The 19,233-nt window shown below is 39.8% G+C and overlaps 1 protein-coding gene across 2 annotated transcripts in view; it reads right to left on the bottom strand.

Moving 5' to 3' along the window:
• Positions 1-5,392: 5,392 nt before the first annotated feature.
• March1 (membrane-associated ring finger (C3HC4) 1, E3 ubiquitin protein ligase) overlaps positions 5,393-19,233 on the bottom strand; it is a 297,696-nt gene continuing 283,855 nt past the window's right edge. For both annotated transcript variants that reach the window (XM_013513527.1, XM_005373590.2), the window contains one exon: positions 5,393-7,464. In XM_013513527.1, coding sequence (XP_013368981.1) covers positions 7,166-7,464 — 299 coding nt within the window. In that variant the 3' untranslated portion in view covers positions 5,393-7,165. The remainder of the gene's footprint in view (positions 7,465-19,233) is intronic.

Here is a 19,233-nt window from a genome sequence, read left to right as displayed (position 1 = left end):
TCTTATTTCTGCTTGCCTTCACTGCTAACACTTTGTGCACACCCAGTCCACTTAGGCACACTTCTGTCATAGCTGACCTCAGCCTTGGAAGAATGTGCTGTGGTCTTTCTGAAACGGGGAGTTCGCCATGATCTTCCAAGTAATGTTCAAGTCTGAGACTCTTCTCCAGTTCTTTTGGGGGACAGTGCAGGTTAGAGTACTTACTGCTTGGAATTGGCATCTCCGCAGCAGGGTGCCTCCCCGTGACATGTCATCCGGCTGCTTTTCTGGTTGTGACTACCTGCGGAGGAAGACACGGGAAGAGGGCGCCTTTGTGCAGCTTCACCGTCTAAGTAAACTGTGAGTAAGGGCTCGTTATCTTTACTGCGCAAATCTGTCAGCCTCGCTCGCTTAGCGTTTCCTCCTCCAAACTTCGGCGCTACTTGTTCCCTCCGCCTGAGTTCCTATTCTGAGTGCCTGGCATGGCTGACAATGGCAGTTTTCTGTCTTTCAGGTCTGAGCCTGAAGGTGCCTCCCAACAGCCATGTCGAACCTGTGGCCCACTTTTTATTTTTTCCCCCTTTTTACATGTTAGAATAAAGAATAAAAGAAATTTTGTTACCTATGTGTTTTATATGTGACCCAAGACAATTCCTTTTCACTCAAACGCAGGGCAGCGGCAAGGAGAAAGGCAGGCCGCAGATCGGACAAGGCTGGAAACGTCTGTGCTCTTGTCCTTGCTCTCCCGGGAAACATCCACCACCCCCAACCCCGCCCCCCGTGTGGCTCCCTTGCGGGTCACTCCTTAAAACACAGTGACAGTGATTAGTGAGGAGGGTGACGCTGTGATTTGGGGTGGTGCGGGAAGGCTGTGAGTACAGATGGCCGGGGTGTGAGCTCTTACGACGAGCAGTGGTAGAAAGGTTGCCAGGTACCCTATTAGCCCTGATTTCAGGGCTAGAACTGCAGCTTTGGGAAGGGACGTTTTCTCCGCCATTGCCAAACTTCCTACATGAGCAGTAGCTTCTAATGTTTCATCCACAGAATTACCCAGATCCATGCATTTGTTATCTCTGAGTAGAAAAATTATTTTTTTCATCTCTTAATTAGAAAAATTCTATTATATTCTTTTTTCTAAATTCACATTCATGGAAAATCCTGTAGATGACATTGTGATTTTACATAAACTTTTTAAAATAGCCTTTGAAAATCTGTACCTTATTTCCATTGGTTTATATCTGCCTATTCTTTGTCACGATTTGCATTGCTAGTCAGCACGTTTGCCGTAAGAGAATCAAAGGAACAGATTAGAAGATGCAGAGACAGTCTCAAACACTCTCAGCCACCTTATCTTTGACAAAGGGGGCAAGCACCTTCACTGGAAGAGTGATAGCCTCTTTAACAAAGGGCGCTGGGAAAACTGGCTTTCCACATGGTGAAGACTAAAACTAGGCCCTTGTCTCTCATCGGGCACTAACCTAACAAAATGGATCAAGATCTAAATATTAAAACAGAAAAACTGAATCTGCTGGAAAGACAGCAGGTAGAACGCTTAAAGACACAGGCTAGACAAAGACTTCATGAATAAAACCCCAGTTGCACAGGAAATACTACAAATAATGAACAACTGAGATCTCGTATTATTAAAAAGCTTTTGCACAGCAAAAGAAATCATCAACAGAATAAAGAGATAACCCACAGACTGGCAAAAATCCTTGCCATCTCTTCCTCAGAGGACTAATACCTAGAATATATAAAGAGCTCCAAAAAATAATAATAACCTCCAAATGTAAAGACCCAAGCCAGAAGTGGGCATCTAAAATGAATGAACACATAACAGATAAGGAAGTAGAAATGGCAAATAAATACATGAAAAAAATCACTGGTCATTCATGAGGTGACATTGTGATTTTACATAAAATATTTAAAACAGCTTTTGAAAATCTTTACATTATTTCCCTTGGTTTATGAATCTGCCTATTCTTTCTAATCTGCCTATTCTTTCCTCAATGCGAGTCAGCACATTTGCCTTAACATGACTGGTTTTTCATGAGATACAAATTAAAACAATGCTGAGATTCCATCTCCAGAAAGAATGGCTATTATCAAGAAATCAACCAATAACAAATGCTGGTGGGGCTGTGGGGAAAAGAACCCTTCTCCACTGCTGGTGGGGTATAGACTGGTGTAACCACTCGAGATTCCTGGAAAAAACTAAAGGTTCCATTTGACCCAGCTGTTCCCCTTCTTGGTATCTTCCCAAAAGTATTAAAAGCATTGTACCATAGCAATATATACATACCCATATTTATAGCAGCACAGTTTGTAATAGCTAAATCTTGGAACTATCCCAAATGCCCATTAACCAATGGATAAAGAAAAAAAAATTTTTTTACACAATGGTGTACTACTCCCTCCAAAGAAGGATAAACTTGAGACATTTCTAGGTAAATGGATACACCTTGAGACCATACTCTAAGTGAAATAACTCAGATACGTGTAAATATCACATTGTTTCTCTGGTGTGCGAAACCAGCAGTGTAAATAAGGACTGAAATGTGTAATAGATATTATGAAATAAGAAGAGAATGTTCAAATGGGAAAGGGAAAAGGGGAGGGAAAAGAAAAACAGAATAGAAGGAAAAATGGAAAATATATTTTTGTAAATAAGGAAGGGAAAAGGTGCTGAAGGGAGAGGAATGGAGAGAAATAATTAGGATATATCATGTACAGGTACAAATTCTGTATGATGGATGTGATCGTTATAATTAAAATGTATGGATAAATTAGAGACTGTCAAAAAAAAGATAGTAAATTCGTTCAGATCCAGCTTTAAAACTCAGAACATTGTAGTCAAGGGCTTCAAATCTGCAGATATAAATCGGTAAAAATCCCAGCACCTTAGGCAATAAGTATAGAAACTGCAGCCAAGATTTAGATCACTTGTTTAATATACAAAGCCTTTCACAGATAATTATTTTCTTTTCATTAGTTTGTCTTAGCACACGTTATTGACAAACAGTAAATTGTTAATGAAAGAGAATTAGGTAAAACTGAAAAAAGTACAAATGCCCAATTTCAAAAATGACACACAATTAAAATAATTTTTTTTCTTCCTTGTTTCAATGCAATATCCAGTTCCAAACTGGGCTTCTTCAGACATGGAGGAAACACTGCAGCCCAAAGTAACAGTACTTCCTTGCAATTGTGTTGATATGTAAAATAGCACCATTGGGCTGATTAAAATAAAGCAAAAAGGTTTTCATCCTTCTTAATTAAGGTATGATTCTTACAGAACTACTATGTAACAACTACAATAATAATGATAATATGCTTAAAGATCTCCACTTGGGTCCACAATAGTCATTGGCAAGGCAAGGAAGGGTAAATTGTATCTGGCAGATGGAATGACCTTCCCACCTCACCCCCGCTATAATTTTTTTAATGATGTCCTTGGACTGATAAACCAGTTTTCTAGCCAAAGAATAGTTGTTTTAAGAGTACTGAAGACTTTGTGCAAAACGAGAAGCAATGTAACCGTGAGACCATCTCTGGATTATCGTCACATGTTGCAGCAGCTCTGAATGAGATCCAGTGCGGGGCAGTGTGGGAAAGCCTCCTTCAAACTGCACCGCTGTGTGCTAGGTGGGGCTCACTTACAATTTTTTCCATTTTTATTTTGTTGTTTCCATATGTAAGCATAATTGCCTTTCTATCTTCACTTTTTAAGAACTTGTAATTTGATTCCCTTGCAGCGTAATCTTTAACCTTCTACAACTAAAGTGACAACCTTTTAGTTAAAAAAAATTGGATAGCATCAGTGCCTGTGATTCCTGGCATTCGTTATGGTATGAATGCTGTATTTTCCTGTTATGTTTATAAAAAGCCAAGATTTTTAAGTGTATTCTTCAATTTCAGCCCTTTGTTTCAAGGCCATTTTATTTCTTATAGGAGCAAGTAAGCATACCTCAAAACATGTCATTCTAGGGGGCTGGGGATTTAGCTCAGTGGCATAGTGCCTGCCTGGCAAGCGCAAGGTCGTGGGTTCAATTCCCAGTACCAGGAAAAAAAAAGTCATTCTATAGAGCAGTTTTTCTGAGAGGTAAATCAATCCACCAGAAAGCACTGCTATAAAGACAAATATTGTTTGAAAGGACAAATGTACCATTGCTTGTTGGAATGCAAAACAATAATAATAGACAATTAGGTTTTAAATGAATGTGGTTATTTCAAATTGTTTAAATCATAAACATTCATTGCAGGAAAACTTTTCAATGGAGATTTTGCTACAGTAGGTTTTCTTAAAATGAAATTCAGTGTAAGGTTTTGAAAAATTGGGAGAATAGCAGAATGGTTGACTTTTAATCCTACTAGGGAGCTATATTCTCATTTCAATAAACTGAAAACCTATACAGGTAATTTTTTGAGAGTTTTGGTAGTTTAGAAATACCATTATCTCCTATCATTAACATAGCAACATTTATCTTTGCTGTTCATTTTAGAAATGTTTCCTTAGGTTTAAATGTAGCCTTTGATAAATGAAGTCTCGATTTTTAAGCCCATCGTCCCCCACTGTGAAATGAGTTATATATTTGCCTTTCTCACTTTTAAAACTGTATTTTCCCTGGTCACTAAAGTTAAATAATCCTTTTTTTTCATTCAGAGCAGACAAAAAGAGGAACCAGAATTTTTTGTTTGCTGGTGACTACTTTTTCCTCAGAAATATTTGCAGACAGTATATTGCCAATACTAACCCACAGGGGTAATGAATTATAGAAAATTTAGAAAAAGCAAAGAGGAGAGTTGAAGGGATGTTAGTACCTTGCGTGTGGTACCATGGTTAAATCACCCAGAGCTTTTGTTACTCAAATGTGTATTTATCTTAAATCTTTAAAAGGGAAATTTAAAAAGTTAATACAAAGTTTGAGGTTGATGTATTCTTTTTTTTTTTTTTTTGGTATCAGGAATCGAACTCAGGACTTTGTGCTTGCCAGGGAGGCGCTTGTGCCACTAAAATATATCCCTGGCCCGACGTATTCTTTTTAAAAGCCACTGAAGTCTTTACTTGAGTGGAGTGTTTGGTCCAGTTTAGTTACCTTCATTTTGTTTTCCTCTGCCTGTACTCCGTACCCCTATAATAATTTTTTTTTGTTTTGTTTTGTTTTTTTTTTTTTTTTGGTTTTTCTCCAGTACCGGGAACCGAACTCACGACCTTGCGCTTGCCAGGCAGGCGCTTTTGCCGCTGAGCTAAACTCCCAGCCCCCTCCTACAATAATTTTTAATGAAGTTGAATTTTAAATCTTTTGTTTCCTGACTGAACAGCTTTACATTTTGTCTCGCATATATATGTGAATACATCACACATGCACACACGCACACACACACACACACACATGCACGCACACACACTTGACATGGTTTACCTTTGCTTTATTTCTAGAAATGGGACTATTTGGAATCGGTGTTAACCACTACTAATATCCACACTGTCTTTCTCATGAAAACATTTTTTTCCTTTGATAATCTGTGAAGAACAAACACGAAAATTACAAAGTGCACTGATATGGTACCCAGATTTGTGCATTGTGATAGCCCATGCTTTGGTTCTGATGGCCGTCCTTGCCTTTTCACAATAATAAATATGGCAACTAACAAAAATCACTTTTTAAAATGTAGGATGTCTTTCAGCAGGCGACTATATCTACAGTTCTCGGTGTAGCTCACTTCGGTATCATTCACACTTGAGTTTCCTATGAATATGTAAAGAACGAAATAGTAACTGTCAAACCTGAAAAACTCAATTTATTACTTACAGAATCTTGAGTATTTTTGCTTCGTAACTGAGCAAGGTAAATACTGTCAGTTTTTTAAAATAGGATCGACATTCTTGGTTGTAGTTACTCAACTGCCATATGGATTTTAAAAAAACTTTACAGTTTTGTTGTATTAACAAAAATATTTAATTTTACTTCCCTGTCATAAATGCTTCATAGTAGCAAACAAGTTGATTTCACAACTTGCTGCAGGCAGATTACTTTCTGTGTTTTTGTTTTTCCTTTTAGAGAAGTGGTAATTTCATCACATTCTTCAAACCAGGATACTTAACTTGATTAGTTTAATGCTTTGTAAAATCATGCTCTTTAAATGAAACTTCGAAATAAAGTAATGAGGTAAGCTTTGAAATGTTCAACTGTGAAGTGGAGCTCTACTTTTAGAGCTGTGCTGCCTAATACAGTTAATTCAAGTTGAGGTGTGTTATGAAGTACACACTGGATTTTGAGGTCTTGGTTCAAAGCATACAATTTTGATAATTCCTTCCACGGATGGGATGTTGAAATAACTTGTATTTATGGGGTTAAAATGATCAAAATTAATATTTACTCATTTTTATGTTTTCTGATAGTGTTACTTGGAAATTGTAAATTTACAGTTGTGGCCCGCCCTTGGCAGCCAGTGTCCTATTTCTGTTGGCAAACACTGTTAGAGGAACCAGATAAAATATAGGACCCGATCATTGATTTTGATTTCTATGGGTACTTAACAGAGCTAATTAAACCCGAACATTCTCTAAAAACCTTCTGTTCATGATTTAAATGTAATTCCAGGTACTACTATCTTCAGATGTGTGTTGCATCCGTTTTTAAAACATGCATCTGTCAAAATAACCAGACTCCACTATAGCCATAAAAATCTGTATATCAAAATATGCATCCTCCAACTTTGCTTCCACTGTGACTTAGGACAATGCAGACAATTTCAGGCTTAAAACCAAATGTGTATGTTATTTCCACATGAGATAGCCAACATGACAAGGCCATAAGGAGAAATACACATTGCAATTCAAGTCTGTATTCTTGAATCTTGCCCCTGCTACTGCAAAGAAAAGCACGTGTCCATTTAATTTGTCCTCACTGCCTAAAAGCATTTCGTGTACCAGTAGTTCTTTACTGTCTTAGAAATCATTCCAGCAAACTTCACATTTCCATGTCATCCTTTAGGCTCCTTCATGAGATCCTAGTCATTTGATTTTCTTTTTCCTCCTTTCCTTTCTGAGCCAAGTAAGGAAAAATGAGTCAGTAGAAGAAAGGAGATAAAGGGAGCGAATAATGCAGGATCACGTCTGTCATTTGTAGTGGCTGAAGGCTACAAAGATGTTCTTGGGTGAAGAAACTCCCAAATAGTTCCATCAGACGGGTATAACTTCCGGAGGGCCAACCTCTGCGGGCGGCAGTGAATTTGTACCTGTTTGTGATACAGGCACTACCACTGCATCTTTAATGTCTGTGTTTACGTTGCATGAGAAGTTCTTCTCCAGTTTATTGGCGGTATCTGGGCAATTCTGCACGAAGATCACACGGTTGTAGGCTTTTAGCCTGCGCCACAACTGGACGTAGACTTTACACTGTACGTACATGAAGACAAGACCTCCTGTGAAGCCAATGGCCACCACAACCAGTTTTGTCCAGAACGGCCATTCCAGGACACCTTTAAAATAAAAGAGTGTTATCAGCAAGTTGTTGTTAATGGATTGGGTGCTTTCCTTTTTTTTTTTTTTTTAATAGTTCCCTTCAAGAGAACATACCTGCCAGCTAAATTATATTGGTAAGAGATATATTGTTAACAGCCAGTAAGATTAATAACCGCATCAGTCTAATTCCTTTCAGATATAAACATATTGTTAAAACTGAGGAAATTTTCTCCACTATCACTCCAGTGATCCCTCCCAGCATTAATTACCTGCTATAATTATCAAATACCGTGTTGGACTTTGAATACTCTGACACTTACTCCTTTAGCTAAGTTTTTGTGGAAGGATAGTGAACTTAATGATAGAAAGGATCTGAATTTAAAATCCATTTAAGAAGGGGGAAGGAATAGATTCATGTGAGATCAGGAAATAGAGGGCTCAGAGGCAGGTAAGGGTATCACCCTGAGTAAACTGGGACAAGTGTGGGAAGTTGGGGTGCGAGGAAAGCTGGTCTCCTAATGTCAGATGGCTAGCAAAAGCATGACCATATTGCTTCATTCTTGTACCAAAGTCTGCAAATAAACCTGCAGACCTGAGTGCCTCCTTACATCCTCCCTTGGAGCCCCTCAGCTAGCGAGAGCTTTTCTTTGCTCTTTCTAATAAACCACACCCGGTTTGTTCCCCGCTGCTGTCCTCTTGGAAGTCATTCTTCATTGTCTTCTGGATGAGAACACTGAGGAAGGAGACCATTGGTGATGTACATGCAGGCTTCTGTAGACAGATCTCCCAGCCCTCATCCCACTTGAGAGAAAAAGCAAGCGGGAAAAACTGCCAGGTCTTCCTTACTGAACAGAATTCCTGACTATAGACACGCAAAAGATGGAGGATTTTAAGCATTCATTTCTTAAATCTTATATTTTACTGCTATGAACCATCACTTTTCTTTTTATTTATTTATTTATTTATTTATTTATTTATTTATTTATTTATTTATTTTGTTTTTCTCCAGTACCGGGAACTGAATTCACGACCTTGCACTTGCCAGGCAGGCGCTTTGCCGCTGAGCTAAATCCCCAGCCCCCGAACCATCACTTTTCTAGTCATCTGTGTTTTCTCTTAATTTCTATTACTGGGGGGGTGGAAACTCTCTTTTACTGAAAAGCAGTTTTAAAAATTATCTTACAGGAGTTTCAGTAACTACCAAGCCCACTCAGTGAATGTAAAATATATGATGATCAAAGTTCATTTTTGCCAACACCAAGGTATTGTAGGAGATGTAATTCTTCGTGTGAAAAGTTGTCAAGTGCATGGCTCGGTACAGCCTACTAGGAAGGGCTACAGAGATGAGCAGAATGACAGAATGTGAGAATCTATGATTCCATGTTGGGTTTTTATTATGACAGTGAATAGTTATAAAAATATATTACATATATTTTGTAATAGTGCCATTTGCTTTCTGGTTCTTTGTATGTGCAAGTATGGATGTATATTACTGGTAATTAAGCCAGGGTCCTCTACCACTGGGCTATGTTCTCAGCCTCTGTTTTTTTTTTTTTTCTTATTCTGAGAGAAGTTCTTGTTAGGTCAGCCACATTGGATTTGAACTTGGGATCCCCCTGCCTCAGCATCCTGTAACACTGGAATTACAGGCATGCGCTATGGAGCCAACCTCCTGCTTTATGTTTCTGAAAGCAAAGCAGGCACCACTATCTGCTTTGGAGATTTCCATCACGACAAAGCACTTTGTTTCTAAGATGAACCAGGAGAAACAGGGTGCTATTATCTATTTTGATCTCATAAACTGAAGCACTGAGATTTCTTGGCAAGAAAAATATAGAACTTTCAATTTTTGAGAATTTAAGAGTCCACAAATGGGCTGTATTGGGTCTTCGGCAGTATTTGGTAGTCATATGCTAATATTTCCATGGTTCCTTTCTCCTACAGATATCTTTGATTCTAATGATAGTGATTTTAACAGTGGAAGTATGTCTGGCCTAGGTTCTGAACCATGGCTGATTGTGTTCTTTAAGGGGGATCTGGCATTGTCTGCAGGGACTGCTGATTTCTTTGTCCAGATAAATTTGCAATTAGTGTGTATTCAATAACAGCACCATTTTTATCTAGTGACAAGAGGGTATTCTAGTCCAATATTCCAGTACCCTGCAGAAAATGGTTCATAGAAGGACAGAAAAAAAGAAAATTACAGAAATTATGGCACAGAAATGCTTTGTATTTATTCATAAATTTTCCAAGTCACTTTACTATAGAAAGTAAAAATACCTTAAAATAATGACTTTTGGTCATAATTATAACTTTTTGAAATTTTAGGTAAAGTGCTTGCCCAGCATGTGTGAGGCCCTGGATTCAACTCACAGCAGAGCAAAAACAAATAAACAAAAATTTTTGTCTTACTTTCACAGCACCAGTTCCTCTTCTAAAGATTTGGACAATGCAGTCTATACTTGAAACAAAGCCTAAGTGTTGCCACATACATGTATTTATTTTGGAAACAATTTATTGTTGTATATATATTTTAAAAGACTCAGTTTCTTTATGAAAAACTAATAAAATATTTTTTAAAAAATCAGGTGCATACAATCAACTTTGCTCAATTCTTAATTTTTCTCGTGTCTCAGCAAGGAAAAATAACTAAAAATCCAGAGCTCAAAGGCCTTTAAAGACCCATTTTAAGTCTTTATCTCCTGTTCCTCTTTTGCTACTGGTGTTTAATACCCAAACTGAGACCATTACCCCATGATCTTGACCTCATAATCTTAGATAGCATTGGAATTTGATTTGTGTTTTCATAGAAAGACATTTACCTGCTATTTATTTTAAAATACTTTAAATCAAAGTCTTCATGAGTGATTTTGTGAGGAATTTTGAAAAATAATCAGGAACATGTAACAATTTTAGTATTCACGTGTAAGTGGCAGCACACGTATACAAATGGCTGGATCATATACACCTTCTCTCTCAATGCAGAGTACCATAGTGGCAACAGATAAACTCGTTTCTGTGCAGTCTTCACATCTGGAATGCGAAAAGCCTTTTCAGTTGTCTTCATTGCATAGGGGAAGAAGCGGTTTGCACGCTGACTCATTATGGGTCTAGATTCTGAACCATGGCTGATTGTGTTCCTCAAGGGGGATCTGGCACTGTCTGCAGGGACTGTGATTGTCAGGCGTAGAGTTAGGCGGGCTTCTATTGACTCTTAGTAAATAGAGGCCGGGGATATGGCTGAACATTGTCCTACAGCGCGTAGAACAACACTCTTCTCACAAAGGTGTTGGGCTCGATTTGGGCATGACTCTCCAGCGCCCAGCCTGTTTGCCAGCAGGGGCATTGTTCTCAGCAAAGGCCCAGCTCAGCACCAGGGCTGCTCTCGGCAAACACAGGATGTCATAAAAGAGATAAAACAGAGCATGGAATCTTCCATGCACCGGGACATCTGAAGACACCCACACATTTACACTGGACACCTCAAGGACTTCGCCCACTGAGGGATGAGACATTTAGAAAACTTTGACCACTGGTGTTTACTGAGATCTTCCTGACCTAGTGTCCCTTGCCTTCTTTCAAGCCCTATAAAGAAGCCTGTCTCTCTTTGTTTCCTGCTGTTTCACCCTCTTGTCTGTCTGCACCCAGGTATTAAATTATATGCCTCGTTGCTTTCACATAAGCTTGTTGAGTGATCTCTGCCGCGCATTATTCTTTACAGAAGGATTAGTCTAAAATGTCAGTAGTGCTGAGGGTGAGAATCCCTGCTGTAGAAGACATGCTCCTTTATTAGAAAGTTAGCCAAGAGGGTTCAGTGTACAAATAAGACATTTTGGAGCTCTCCAAACTTAGAAGGATTTTTTTTTTTTGAAGGGGGTAAGCTATGAGCAGGAATTTTTTATGTTTAAAAAAATTTTAAAGAAAAAAACAAACAAACAAAAAACTCTTAACCACAGGCAAGCTGGAGATGAGATGTGCTATATATATCTTCTATCTTCAGGGAAATCCTCATGAATCACTTCCACCTTTTTTGTTTGTTTGTTTGTTTTTTGTTTGTTTTTTTTTTTTGGTTTTTCTCTGGTACCGGGAACTGAACTCACGACCTTGCGCTTGCCAGGCAGGCGCTTTGCCACTGAGCTAAATCCCCAGCCCCACTTCCACCTTTTTATTTGCCAAATCAAACTACCATTAAGTGTCTAGAGATTTACCATCTCTGAAAGTTGCTTATGATACTTCTTTTCTGGATTTTGTCTCCCTGTTTTTGCCTTCCTTGACCCCCGCCCTGCAAAAAAACCCAAGTCAGAAGTAGTTTCTTGCTGGGAATAAATTTTTCAGTGTTTCAGTTTCATCTCGTTTCTTCCCTTGTGGCAGGAATTCACTTCCTAGTGTAAGTATTTTATGTTTGCCATGCCGCGATTTTGACAGGCACAGAACTTGGGTAGAATGTTTTCCACGGCACCTGGTTCAGCAGGCATTTGAGGGACAAATGAAAGCTTCACAGCTGCTCTTGGCAGTGAAACTCTGCTTTTGTTGGACAGTCTGAAAGAAATTCTACTCGTGTCCTACCTCACTCTCCTGCAAAAGTGACTAAAATCCATAATACGTAAAAAACTGAGCCAGGAATAACCAGTTGCCAGTTTTTCCTGTCCTCTCTCAAAGAGAATCAATCTCGTGCTTCCACTTTCCTCCTCAGGGTGACTGTGAATGGACTTCTTCTGTCCCGTGTACCCTTCGTCAATCCATCCTTGGGAAGCCCAGGCTCCCCCTGAGCCCCTGGACCGAGCGTAGAGTTCAGCATCACTCAGTCTCACAAACAGAAGCCATTTGGATCCAAACTCATTGTCCCAGCGGTCATCTTCAAGAGACAGCCTATTGTTTCCCTTTCTTTGGACTACATGGGCAGGATTTTTTCTTCTATGAAAGAGGTTTTTTTTTTTGTCTTTTTGAGACAGGGTCTCACTATGCAGTTCAGGCTGGCCTTGAGCTCACTTTGTAGCCCAGGTGGTCTCGAACTTGCAAGGATCCTCCTGCCTCAGTCTCTTGAGTGCTAGGATTACAGGCGTGTGCCACCACACCCAGACAAAAGAGATTATTATTGAGTGGTTGTACAATTTTAACCTTGGAAAACTCACTATATATATATTTGGAGAGAACAGTCTGAAATGGGGCTAAATGGATTTTTCAAGAGGAAACTATACTTGCTTCCTTTCATTGAGACTTAGCAAATTGTCTTCATACCCAGTTGTGTTGCAATTCTCGGTTTCTACACTATCTTCTCCAAAAAGGTGCGAATGTGTACACAGGAAGACAGGGGCTGGGAAGGGAAGAAACAAAGTCTTGTTTCTGGCAGATACTTTGTATAATCCAGGGAATCCTCTGTCCTCGCTAACATGTATCTGAAGCTGCAGACTACTTGGAAATGCCCTAAGGAAAAGTTCTCTACCTGCCAGTTTGGAAAATATAACTTCAGCCTATTCAGTCACCCACTCCTATCTCTGAAATACAAGGACTAACCTCTACTGCTACTTTTGTTCTTGGAATCTTCCTGAAGGTTTAGGTTGATTTTCTCAAAAAGAACTTTTTTTTTAAATTTTGAAGAAAATTGAAAGAACAATAAAAATGATAAAGAATTTCAAAACAAAATGATAGGAAATTAATGATGGTTATTATATTGCATATTAAGATTCAACTCTGTCCATCTCTCCTTCTGGAACATTTCTTGGAAATTCTTGAACAGAAATTGGAGGAAAAAAATATTCTGCCTACTATTATTATCTGATGAAATATGAATCTTGTTTTTCCTAATAAATTTAATTATTTTTGTTTGCATTCCATAACATCATGCTAAGGCAAGGGGTTCTCAAAGAGTCTTAATATATAATCATTAAGCAAATTCTCCCAGGATTTCCTTTCCTAATTGCATTTATGTGGTGTGGTGCTTGAGGCGTGCAACATCTTAACACACCCTCCCAACACAATCAGTGTTCTCTCCAGAAAGAGCTTAAGATGGTCTGCACATTTTTTTTTTTTTTTTTTTTTTTGGTTTTTCTCCGGTACCGGGAACCGAACTCACGACCTTGCGCTTGCCAGGCAGGCGCTTTTGCCGCTGAGCTAAATCCCTAGCCCCGGTCTGCACATTTGTACAATGTGGTGCTGAAAATTTTACAAATCAGAGGAGTCAAAATGCTACATTACATTACAAAATGCTTGAAGCTGTGCTGCTGCTGGAACCAAAATTTGTAAGGAAATGTTTATTTAAAGAGCAAGTGAAAGCACTGCAGACAAAGAAAAATAAATGAACATTGTAGCTTGTCCCAGATTCTTAGGGGTCTGGCTGCTCGAGAATATTCTAGAATGCAAGTGAAACAACTTAGGCTGTCCCGGTGAAAGTAACTGTACATAAAACATTGAAGAAAAGTATAACAGTGAATGAAAACTAATATTCATAAACTATTTTTAACATAAGAAACCTGTACATTTTCCTCGTCTTGCTGTCTATTGGATTTGAACCAGGAGACAAAGATCAGGGACACTCAAGGGAGTGTGCCTGCCTGCAGCAGGCTAGAACCTGATCTATAACAGCACCACTGCAACCAAGGGGCATCATTTCCTTTACAGTTACTGTTTTGCCATCCTTACTCTCAGAAACCCCTTCCTGTTCAGCTAAGAAATTCCCTCACTCCCAAATAATTCACACTTTTATTGTTTCTTGGCAACCAAAGCCAACAGGATTTCCCTTATTGTGGTTAATGACTTTTCCGTGGTGGATATTCTGCACAAATCCATACTTATTACTGGTTCAGGATACGGCAAAGGCTCACTGGTACCTCACTTAAAGTGGAGGTAAAATAGTATCTTCTGATAGAGCTCTTAGGGGTTAATTAACATTGCCTGGCACATAGATCATCCTATACAAGTGTAAACTGTCACTGTATTATGCCCTGAATGGTCTCAATGCTGCACTTTTCGGCTGATTGGGCTGTAGATTAAGAGCAGAGCTTCCACTGGTGCTCACCACTCACATGTTCCTAATTTCACGGGTCCCTCCCTGATTCTGAGGAATGAAACTCCGCAAAGGCCAGGAGGGGAGAAGTCCAGTTGGCTACTGGACAGCGCCCCACACTTGGGCAGCACTGCGCACCCTCGGCGTGTGTCTCCCGGCATCCCTTGCAGTTGCCCTTCCCGTCACCAGGAGAAAACCTCAGAAATCTTCCCCCAAATAAACTAAAAGTTCCTTGAATGCTTCAGAAGCAAGCGTGTATACTGCATGTGCTAGGAAACACGTATGCCAAGCTTTCCCAACTGCAATGGCTTGAGAGCGGACGCGTATTCACAGGTCCCTTCAGACTCATCTACTTTTCAGTAATACCGTTTCTCAGGAAATGTATTTCCCTTGCAAGACAGGTGGGGCCCCATCCTTCTCCACTGGAGGCGCACAGCCCAGGTACCTGGAATATTTCACTTTTTCGTTTAATCTTTAAGTCAGACGGAGTGAATCAGCTACTCCCAGGTGGGTTTTGTTAGTTAGCTGGAGAGCAGGCAGATTATTTATTTTCTCATCTTTAAATGGATGATTTCTAATGGACCTTCCAGCTTATGAACTTGATTTCTCAGTTTTCTGCATACTGTATGTAGCAGATCATGTGACTGGAGTCTCCTGGAGTGTGGCTAAAAGTCTTTTAAAAATCACCAAACAGCAGAGGGGAATCTGCAAGGACAGGGTGTCTTTAGAAAAAGTGTCTCGCTGTTAAGTTGAGATATTTTGGGCGAAGGTTATGCAGTTATAAAATGTGTTTGTAGAAGGAGGCATATGTGTGAGTTCGTTTTCTCCTGGTTGCCTCTCTGCAGTTGGATAAATTATTCATCAACAACAGCCAACGCTTGGATCTATCTTTTCCTTCATTTGTTTTAATCATAATTGTCACAATGAGTTAACCTGTAGGATATATGTGCGTTTATATAAACACACATAGATTCTGATGCAAGGTCAGATTCATGATATCTGAAAAATGAATCATGCAGAAAAAACCTTTAGAGGACTCAAAGTCCAACGTTTTTGGTTTTACAAATGAGGAAATCGAGCTTTAGAGAAATTAATTATTTCACTCAACATAATCAGCCAGTGACTAAGGAAGATCTAAAACTCTGGTCTTCTGACAATTAACCCGAGCCAGTGTTTATTATATTTGGGTTGTTCTTACCTTCTTAAGTCAGCCAGAGGTAGCAAAAATGCTTGAGCCCCTACTGACACCAAGTACCCTCTGAATAATGAGGCATGGTGCCTGCCCTGGAGGAGCCAGAGATTCGCAAGTGAGTCAGTCATGGAAACAAAATCAATTTGTTATTGTACTCCCTTTGGTGCATATATTTAAATAATTTGAAGACAGCATTGGTACCTACACCTACATTTTCTTTAGTACAGATTCAGCATCCTTAATCTGAAATCCAAAATAAAAAATGCTCTAAAGTCTGAGTGCTGATATGTTACCGTAGTGGAAAATTCTAGTTCATCCGATGGGTTGTAGTCAAAACTCAGACTAAAATTATTGGCAGACGCTGTATATAAGGTATAAGAAACATAAGTGAATTTCGTGCTTAAAAATGAGTCTTATCCCCAAGATATCTCATTATGTACAAAAGTAAAAAAAAAAAAAATACCTGAAATCCTTGCATAAGGAATACATAACCTATACTAAAAATTGTTGGGATTTTTGTATCTATTTGCTTTGAATTTAACACACAAATAATATACTGGATGACTCTTCTAGAATCAGTAAAGACAAACAGGAAGAAGAATTGTGCAAATTCAAGTTAGCCACAAGGGTAATTTAGAGTGTTAAAATTCCAAATGCTGTATATTTCACTCTATTTATTATATCACCAGGAAAGAGAAGGAGGCTGGAGTGACAGAGCTGTCTGAGCATCATGCATACTTAATCTCGCATATTTTAAAGCACACAAAGATTTTTTTCTTCCGGCATTGTCATTATAGTTCAAAAAGGTTTTACTGTTTTATATTCACCCTCAGTTCTGGTTGAAAAGCACAATTTGTTCCTCTTCAAATATTTCTGAAGGTTTTCAAGGTAGATTTGAAATATACAGCTTTTAAATTATGGAGTTTTCCCCAGTAATCTTAAAAGTAAATCAAGGATCAACACTCACAGTCCCAATGCTAAGGGAAGTTAAAATAATTACTCATACAGATGCCCACATCCCTTTTAGTGCATACATTGGGAAGTAAGAGTTCAAATACAATTTGAGCATAAATACAGATGAATCCTTTCATAAAAGCCACTGTGGTTTCCAAACGTGTTCTAGGAACTGTCCCACTGGTGTGCACCCCTGTAGAAATAACCATAGACACACTTCTTGCAGATATCTTGCTTCCTAATTTAAAAACCCTGAACACCAAAGATTAAAGATGTCATTTTCAGTTGCTTTTAAGATACTGAAAATAATTTATAACATAAAAGCCCCCCTTGGATTATTAGTTAAGATTTTATTGGGCAAAATGACTGCTCCAAAGGACACTCTATTGGGAGACTGGTTCTGAAATTCTGTATCCACACAGAACTAAGAAGGAAACACACATTTCAAATAAAGGTCTAAAGGAAAATAAAAGGTGGAAAATCGTAAGTGCAAGGCATGCACGCTTCACCATTTCTTCTATGAGATTGACTAAGCCACTTAGCAGCTCCAGACACTGTCAGTACCAGGGACACCATGGTGATCAGGACAGACACAGCCCAACCTGCTGTGAGCAAGTGACGGGAGACAGAGACTTCAGTGAGCAACAAGAGCGGTGTAGCGAGTCTCACGATAGGGCTGAATATCTGGGGATAAAACTCAGGCTTTGCAGTGCCATAGAAACTCCGAAAGCAATACTAATATGCAGGCGATACTAATGTGCAAGCAAGGGGGAGATCCCTTGTTGGGGAGGAAACAGGATGATATGGAAACACACAGGAAGACAGTGGCTCCCAAACCTGGGGGGGCCTCAGATCGGCCTCTAGGCTTTTAAATCACAGAATGCTGCTCTGCATCCTAGGGTTCTTGGTATGTAGGTCTAGGGGCCTGGGAGGTTAGAATGTGCATATCTGAAAAATGCCTCATGGACATTAATGTTGCTGGTCATGGGGTGATAGTTGAGAAGCACTGTGATAGTAGTAATTATCCTAGATTGTAGAACTGAAGTAGGATTACCAGAGTGGGTGATATCACCACCAACGTTGCATCAGAGCTAGGGAAGGGTGTGAGAACAGTTGAGTGTTTGTGTCTGTGGTGGTGGTGGATGAGAGAAGACAGAGGAAAGTTTTATGAAAAGGAAAGCTAAGCACAGGCCTGGACGTAGATCTGAGAGGAGCACAGTGGATGTTCTAACTAACCACCGACAGCTAAGTTCTGGGGCCGGCACAGCCCCACCAAAGGGTTAGGGTTATAAATTGACAGTATTGGCTAAGTGGAAATGGAATTTGGTCACACTCATGATTTTGTACATTTAGCGCGATTCCATTACTGAGCACTGGTTGAAGTGGGACGCAACTGGAGAAAGTGTAAGAACTTGCAGTTTTCAATTAAAAAAAAATGATAGTTTGCAAGTGGATATTGGCAATTGGGAAGGAGATGAATGGGCAGATTCGAGGGGCAAATGAGGCAGAACAGACGAGATTTGGTGCTGAATTAAGGGAGGACAGGAGATCAGGAATGAAGGCTGGAGGTGGGTCTGGCTGCTGGGTGTTACTGCTACTGTCCCATGCAGTGAGGAGTGAGAGACAGGTCAAGCAGGAGCTGACACACTGAGGTTGGGGACCTCCAAACGGAGGCATTCGCGAGGCGGGTGGCTGCCTGGGCTGCAGTGCAGTAGGAGCTGGAGGTAAATGTGGGAAGGTGTCATCATAGGGCAGCTAGAGATATATGAATAAGCAGGGGAACAGAAAAATGGAAGAGCCAGGGAATCCGGGGGTTCTGGAGAGATTTCTGTGGCTGCAGTTGAGAAAGTTATGATCACTGTAGGATAAGTGACCCCGGCTCCCATGTCTTAGAAGTACAGCTGACTAAATATATGTGAGAGGTTTTCTTATGAGTGTCCTGTGAGGGTCTGCGCATGGAAGAGACTGCTGTTTCTGCTGTTACTTCCAAGGGAGGCGACCTTCACCTTTTTTCTTCTGTAGCTCTAGGAGAGGGGCCCTGCAGTCTACCACAGCCAGGCTAGGGCAGGGTGAATACTGGGAGAGGGAGGCGGCCCCATTGCCTCAGGGCAAAGTCATGGTTCTCAAACGATGAGTTCTAAATTACTCATCCAGAAGTATGCAGTGGCCATTAGGTCTGCTCTGGGTTGCTACGAAAACACCTGAACCCTAACAGTGCACTGGATGACGTGAGGTGGGGAAGTGCCTGCTTTTCTCTACACAGGTGACGTAGTGCTTATGGCAAGCATTCTGTTACCTGGCTTGGGCCAGTACCTGTACCTACACCTAGAAAAAACATGGATTTAGAATTTAGCAACAATCACCAAAACAAAAACAAACAAAGGAACAAAAATCAAAGCCCTCAGGGAACGTGTGTCATTGAGATGCAATAGGACATTTTAAATTCAAGAATTCATGGAATAGTGCGAAACAGAGTTGCAAACAATGTAGTCTGACATAAACGACACAGAGTAGAAATGGGCTAATACTGAATAAACAAAAACAAAAGCAAAGCAACCACCCACTGTGCCTGTTTTCCATGTTTAGGTTTAGCAGTGTTTTTACTCTTTCAGAAAAGGATAGTGGCGTTCCAGGAGC

The sequence above is a fragment of the Chinchilla lanigera genome, unplaced genomic scaffold, assembly GCF_000276665.1.
Source record: "Chinchilla lanigera isolate Chin_1 unplaced genomic scaffold, ChiLan1.0 scaffold00002, whole genome shotgun sequence".
Lineage (NCBI taxonomy): Eukaryota > Metazoa > Chordata > Mammalia > Rodentia > Chinchillidae > Chinchilla > Chinchilla lanigera.
Note: the sequence above shows the minus strand (reverse complement) of the source record. Positions and strands in the feature narration are given on the sequence as shown.